Below are 6,671 nucleotides of genomic sequence, written 5' to 3' on the forward strand. Positions count from 1 at the left end.
TACTCAGGTATATACATGCGTGTGTCTGTCTCTCTGTGAATATGTAACTCTTTTTTTAGGTATACCTACTCCAGATACTCTTTGCTATAAGCTACAAAAATATTACAAAACCCAAAGAAACATACTAAATGTTAACTATTGACATCAACCCCCCAAAACTAGCTCATGGTATTATCTGGGCTAGCTACTGCTAAGAAATGAGGTTTTAAGATGTGCTAAGACATTGCAGAGGACAAAGATACCAAACTGAAGTTCATCTCCTGTTAGAAAAAGACGGAAAAATTGAGGATGTAAAGCCATGGCTTTAGTTGTACGTTCATACGAATTATCAAGATTAAAAAGAAACGCAGTGTTCAGCACTGAGAGAGCTATACCTCTCTTTCAGGCAAATAAGACCAGACCACATAAAGTGACTGGTAATAAAGATGTGCTTGTAACACGAAAATAGGTGTTATGTGAAATAAAGAGGAGTCTCTCCCTCCATTTGCCCTAAATTGTTAGGGATGCTTCGTCGTTACAACTGGTGAACTTTACTCTTCTTGGTATCTGCTTTGCAGATGCTATCTATTCGCTGGGCTGAGTATAACGTTGTGTACTTTGTACCGGCACTGGTTTTGCTGTTTCATTAAGTTCGTCTTCATTTCAACCCATGGGTCTCCTCTGCCCCTCCCGATGCCCCTTCCCAGCTGGGGAGGGGGGGTCATGGGGTGATAGAGCAACTGCTGGAGTTCAGCCCTGGCTACAGGCTAAATGTAGACACGAGCTGAATCTGAAGTGAGCTGTCAATACGTATGTGAAGATATAAAAAAAGCAAAAACTGCATTCACCAGCCAGAACGTGTCTCTGTATCGAAAGATGGACCATGAATTCGAGTACATTGCAGGCCCAGCGGTGAAAAATACGTTGACTTGATTTGGAAGCAGTGAATTCAGCAAGAGGTGAAATCTCTCAGCACATGTATAGCTACACCAGATTTATACATTTTGCAAAAGAAAGCTTACCTGCCCGTTTTTCCCCAGTTCCATTTCAACTATCGCTACAGGAGTGTTTATCTGATCAATGTGTCTTGACTGCGACTTCAGATCCACTCGCCAGTTCATGTTTTTCAAGACGTTATCCCAGCGGCTTCGATTGATCATGCTCTCATGGATCTTTATTCGGTGGTTCTTCCAAAATTTGGCAATGACTGCGGCTTGATCTGACGTGATGCCACCCTGTTTTTTAGTTTGGGCAGTGAGAAAAGCCTCCAGCTGGTTCAAATCCATGTCCGCTGAAGCAATTGACTGTAGGGGAAAAAAGAGGAGAAAAAGGGAAAAGCTTGCTCAAAAATACTCTTCACCGGTCTAAGGCGAACAGCCTACCAAAAGGTCACCTCTTTAGAGTTTTACCAATATTGGATTTTAACGGGATAGCGCAAACAAATCCAGGTTATGGAAATAAGCTGACAACTCCATTTTCACGTGCCTACCGCTTATCCCAGACTCCTGGAGTGTGATGGATCGGCAACAGCGATGAGGAAACCGGGAGTGCCTTTGGGAATGCAGTACTGGTACAGGACAACAAGGAGCCTTCTTGCAAGGCCTGGCCCTTTCCCCAGTACGCCCTGGGTGTGCCCAGCTGGTCACTGCTGGGAACACTGGCGCACGGGTGTGGCACGATACTGATGTTCTTCTGGTCTGTCAGGCAAGACAGGCAGGGCAGTACAGCACGCCCCTGGCCAAGGCGAACACACATGAGGAGACATCCCAGCTCATGCGACACACACGGCTTCAGCTGCCACCTCCACGCTGCAGACAAGGAAGCGAAACTTGCAAATGCTGCACCAGTTAAGCAGGGTCTGCAGCAGCAGCCGCAGCAGCAGGAGCGGGAGTCTTCCCGGGGCGAGTCCGTGTGCGTGGAGCAATCCTCAAAAATGCAACTACGGCTTCTTCTGAAGCATCAGTGGACTCTGTCAGGCTAAATGCTGTATTTGTGTTTTGCCAAGGGAGTGCAAGGGGTCATTTACTCCTCCTCCCCGGACTTCTTCCCAAACCCCTTTTTAAATACACATCCAGTATTCCCCCCTATCTTCCAAAGCCAATCACCACAGAACGGTAGAACTTGGACGGGACCTCTGGAGATCATCTAGTCCATCCTCCTTGCTAAAGCAGGTTCTGCTAGATCAAGCTGCACAAGAAATAATCCTGGTCTTAAATTTGAACTGACTAACTAGTAATGGTTGTGAAATGTGGCTGTGAAGGGAGGGGAAGGATGGGATGTGGAGAGAGGAAACTGTGGCTTGGTTTCCTCATCATAGCTGCAAGCAGACACTTGCTTCATTCTCACCCAAAATGGCTTTGGGGGGAGTAAAGCCAACACCACCACATGCGCAGCCTTCAGCAGATACACCACCACCATCACCACATCCTCCTTAACCGGTGGGGTTTTTCCCCTAAGAGAAAAGCAAACTAGAAATAACACCCCAAAGTAACCCCCCAAACCAATCGTTAATCTACAGCAGTTACGCTGCCTTTTATTGATTTTTAAGAGAGATGCGCTGCCTTCCCTCACCCTTGCAATGGATTATCTGCCATCTGTTACATGACTGAGAAAAGAAACTGCAATCCACACTCGAAGCAACAGCTCGGCTGTTCCAGCTTCGCAGGAGCATTTGCCTATTCGGTATAAATTTGGAGATTTCTGGTGTCCCACTCCGTCTTTCCCGTAAGACATTCGCTGTATCTGTGTGGATCGCTTGCCTTCATCATGAAGATATTTAACTTCAGAGGTAATTATCCTGTAACATCTAATTATGCCGTAAGTCAAAAAAGCACCTAATTTTCAAAAGAAAAGCTCTTGCAGTCCTTTCCTACATCCGCATCTTACACGAACACGACTGCCTATGCACAGCAGCGTAGAGTATTTTCTCTCCGGGTATTCTTCGTATCACTACATCTGTGTGGATCTCTTTGGGGGTTGTGTGACACCAATTATCGCTCATGTGCGCCTTTTGTGTTTGTTTATGGGAACAGCAGAGGAACAGAGGTGAATCGACAACCCCAGAACCCACACCCTCTGCTAAGCCCTGTCAAGATGAAGATCAAGTCGAGAAACAGACTATCTTCTCAGTTCAGCTGTGCAGAAAATTGCCTCCTGTCTTACTGCTGCACAGGAACCGAGAACATAAACTGCATCTTCTGCACCGAATGAAGCAAAGTTGCCATGGAGAAACATCTAATCTGCATTAAATGTGAACCTAATGCCGATTCACTGGGTCAAATAACCCGGTAACTGTTCTCTAGGCTTGATTTTATAACCTTCAAGTATTCCACATTTGTAATTCTTTAGGGTCTTTTCACCTCACCCCCTTCACAGCAACTCCTTTTGCAGGAGGCAGCAAGATTTCTGTCAGTGCTTTGCTCAGCTGATAAAAAACACACACGCGGAGTTCCTTATTGTGCTTGACATACAGCCGAAGGAGGAAGCTGATGACCGAGCCTGCAGTTCTAAGCACAAGGCAGACAAAACAAAATTACTAAGGCTTATACCAGGCAGCTAAACCTGCCTGTTTGGGAAAGATCATCAACAGACTGATGACTAATTAAGATCAAGTGTGAGCTACATTTAAAAACTCTGTGTATTCATGTACTGTAAGCAGCCTGACACAGTTTGCTGATACCCAAATACTATCACCTCCAACAGAGGAAGGAAACCATGTACCATGGCTATCACTCATCTCTCTTGCTCTTACACCGACATGTGTGCACGCTTACGGACAACACGGATCGCTTTGCCCTGGACGTGTCCACAGCTAAGAAACCAGAAGGTAACAACCACATCGTATTTTGGTGGAGTATTTCCCAAATAACGCATCTTTTAAATAATATACCACTGTATTTCATCATTCAGACTAGAATCTCTCTCAGCTTGGATACACGACTACTTAAAAACTCCCTTTGGAAAAAAAAAAGGGATATGAATTTCAATTGGAAGCGGGTACGAGTGATCGGTGATATTATTATATTCAGATATTAACGAAGACATTTTCTTTGAAATTCCTCAACAAAACCCACCAGCTCTGAAGGTTTTCAAGTCAAGTAAGAAAAGCAGTTTGTTTTAGTACTTGTTTTTGTCTTAACTCAGAAAAGTTTCACTGTGGTCAGGAAACCTGATGTAAGTTGCAAAGAATGAGAGAAAATGAAGGTCTTTGCTGATGCTCCACCTTCTTTATTGCACGAACACCTATACAATGCATTCTTCATGTAACTGTAGTTCTACTCCTTTGCTCACGTGAACAACCACAGTTCAATTTCAGACTTTAAGGTTGAGGAAATGCTTCAATTTAACTTGGCAAAAAAATTCTACTGCCAGTCACATTCTGCACAGCATTACAAAGAGATCCTTCAATTGCTTTTGACAATGCTCATTTATTACACAGACTATCAAATTACTGCAAACGCTCCACAGTGGTATTTCTGAGGATTCGTTTCAAGTTAAAACACGAGCAATTCTTTAGTTATAGTGCTTATAACTAAAGAGAGATAATACATATCTGATTATAGGTTTCTCTCTCATGCTTTTAAATCCGAGGAGCTTCAGATTGCCAATTACTTAGTCCAGACAGACCTTAGAGTGGGGGATCTGCTGCCCAACCTTAAGTCATGGTACTGTATTACAGCAACTTCATGTTCTGAGCCAAGCGTGTGTTCGTGCAGATCCCGCCTTACTTGTTTCCCACCTCCTCTCTTCAGCAGCCCTCAGTAAACACACTTCTGCAATCACACCTCCTTTTTCTTTACAGACTGTCCCACGTCTGTACAGTCCTACAGCACACCAGGCAGCGCTGTGTTAAAAGTATGACACCAAGGAAAAAAGCCACGTAAGACCTCATTTCAGTTTTTACTGGTAATCACAGAGTATCTACTATTTCAACATAAAAACCTTCAACTCACAAAAAGCAGAGAAGTCTAAGAACGTATAGAACCTTAGCTGTTCTGTGCCAGCAAGTAGGTTAATTTACGTTGCTCTGAGTAGTCGCTCAAATGACTCAGTGAAAAAAGCCTATTTTCTAAACTGGAGTCTGTGAGAAAACACCATTACATATTACAAATCTCCTCACATGATGTATTTTAACAAATCTCAAACCACATAATTCTTTCTCCTGTAGGAAGCACAGGTTATGGACAGCACGTTGTACTACAAGCACACAAACCCTACCCTCTGCAAATGGCTACACCTTTCTTTAGAGAGGCTGGGCAGATGCTTTTAAACGACACGGAAGAGTTTTGGCCATACTGACTTACCCTTGCGATCACCTTCAACACATCCCCACTATGTCTTCAAATATAATTCAGCCAATAAAAATGTGACTTCAAATACTATTTCCTTAATGGAACAATATTTGATAATCTGGAGAGTTTTGTATTGGCTTAATTAGATCCCTCAGACATGTGCCTCGGTACACAGAACAGGAAGAGAGTCTTAAATTCATTACCTCTTCTGAGAAATCACGCCCGACAAGCATGCAGTACTAGTGAGAAACAACAACTGGTAAAACCCACCGGGATAAAAGGGCGCACTTCATGGCCAGAAATAAAACATGACTTGTCAACCACGATGGAGGAGCTCCAAGAGCTGGCCACGCCAGCACGTGGAGGCATCTTCTCCAGCTGACCCTCAAAATTGCAGGTGGTTGCCAGCCTGGAGCACAAAGGAGTCCGAAGCTCGGGGACACAAACGGTTCGCTGCTGTGTACCGTACTGATGAACTCGCCTCTTCAGGTTTTTGGGAGGTGGGGATGAGAGGCTACTTCACCTTTACTGGATTTGGGGCAAATAGGGGGGGCCTGCTGCAGGCAGCTTTGGGGTGTCTAGTTTCTTTCTCCTTATCTCAGAAGAAATGCAATCCTGGGAGAGCAGTGGTGGGAACAGAAGCAGCTCTCATCATCTTTGGGCATAACGGCACACACCAAGCTATTTGTCCAAGTTAGCTCAGCATGTTCTTCTGCAAATAGTAGCTTCAGACAGGAGGAATTTGAGAACATGTCTGCAACCCTGTGTTTCTGGGTCCTCCTTTGTAACCACGCGCTAAGCAGGCTCTCTCCCAAGGGCTGCTGAGATAGCCAGGCCTGCAGTAAATGAGCTGTTCCCCTAGATGTTCCCTGGATGTTAGTCCAGTAGACTTTCCCACATTTCTGGAGACAGTGGAGGTTTTCAATTAGTTGGAAGGTTCTGCCTCCCAAACACTGTTTATTAGAGTCCAAGAGCTCTCCTGAGAATTGGAATTAAGATAAAATTAGATGCAACAGCCTGCCTGTCTGCCCTTGAAAACGGTGATCCATCTTTCGGAAAAACCCCCATAGCTGAAGGTTTCTACACCCCTCCGCAAATTTGCAAAAAATCAGAAGTCACAAGCAACCTTAAAAACACATACAGTATTTCTACACCAAAGTAGAAAGACTTTAACCGATCTTTAACTCTTCATCTCATCCATGGGAGACGACAGCAACTGCTTTTATTCAAGTCCCACGCTACGTCCCAGGATTGTTTTAGTTCACTGCTTACTGAGCTGTAGTACGGTTAATGTGAAATGGAACTGTTTGCTAACAGAGAAGAGCTAACCGTGAATCGTTAAGAGGATAATAATACATACAGTTTTAAACCTGTAGTTCAATATTTTTCTAGAGTGTAACA

General features: G+C 44.2%; 1 protein-coding gene across 1 annotated transcript; it reads right to left on the reverse strand.

The window, feature by feature from the left end:
- Window positions 1-1,001: 1,001 nt before the first annotated feature.
- COMMD1 (copper metabolism (Murr1) domain containing 1) lies at window positions 1,002-2,980 on the reverse strand (the record flags this gene model as incomplete). The annotated part of the gene is made up of 3 exons (XM_010142799.1): window positions 2,853-2,980; window positions 2,326-2,431; window positions 1,002-1,283 (listed from the first exon to the last, which is right to left on the reverse strand). Coding segments are annotated over exons 1-3 (516 nt in total), but the record flags the coding sequence as incomplete, so codon positions are not given.
- Between the last annotated feature and the right edge of the window lie 3,691 nt (window positions 2,981-6,671).

The sequence above is a fragment of the Buceros rhinoceros genome, unplaced genomic scaffold (genome assembly GCF_000710305.1).
Source record: "Buceros rhinoceros silvestris isolate BGI_N320 unplaced genomic scaffold, ASM71030v1 scaffold11719, whole genome shotgun sequence".
Taxonomy (NCBI): Eukaryota; Metazoa; Chordata; class Aves; order Bucerotiformes; family Bucerotidae; genus Buceros; species Buceros rhinoceros.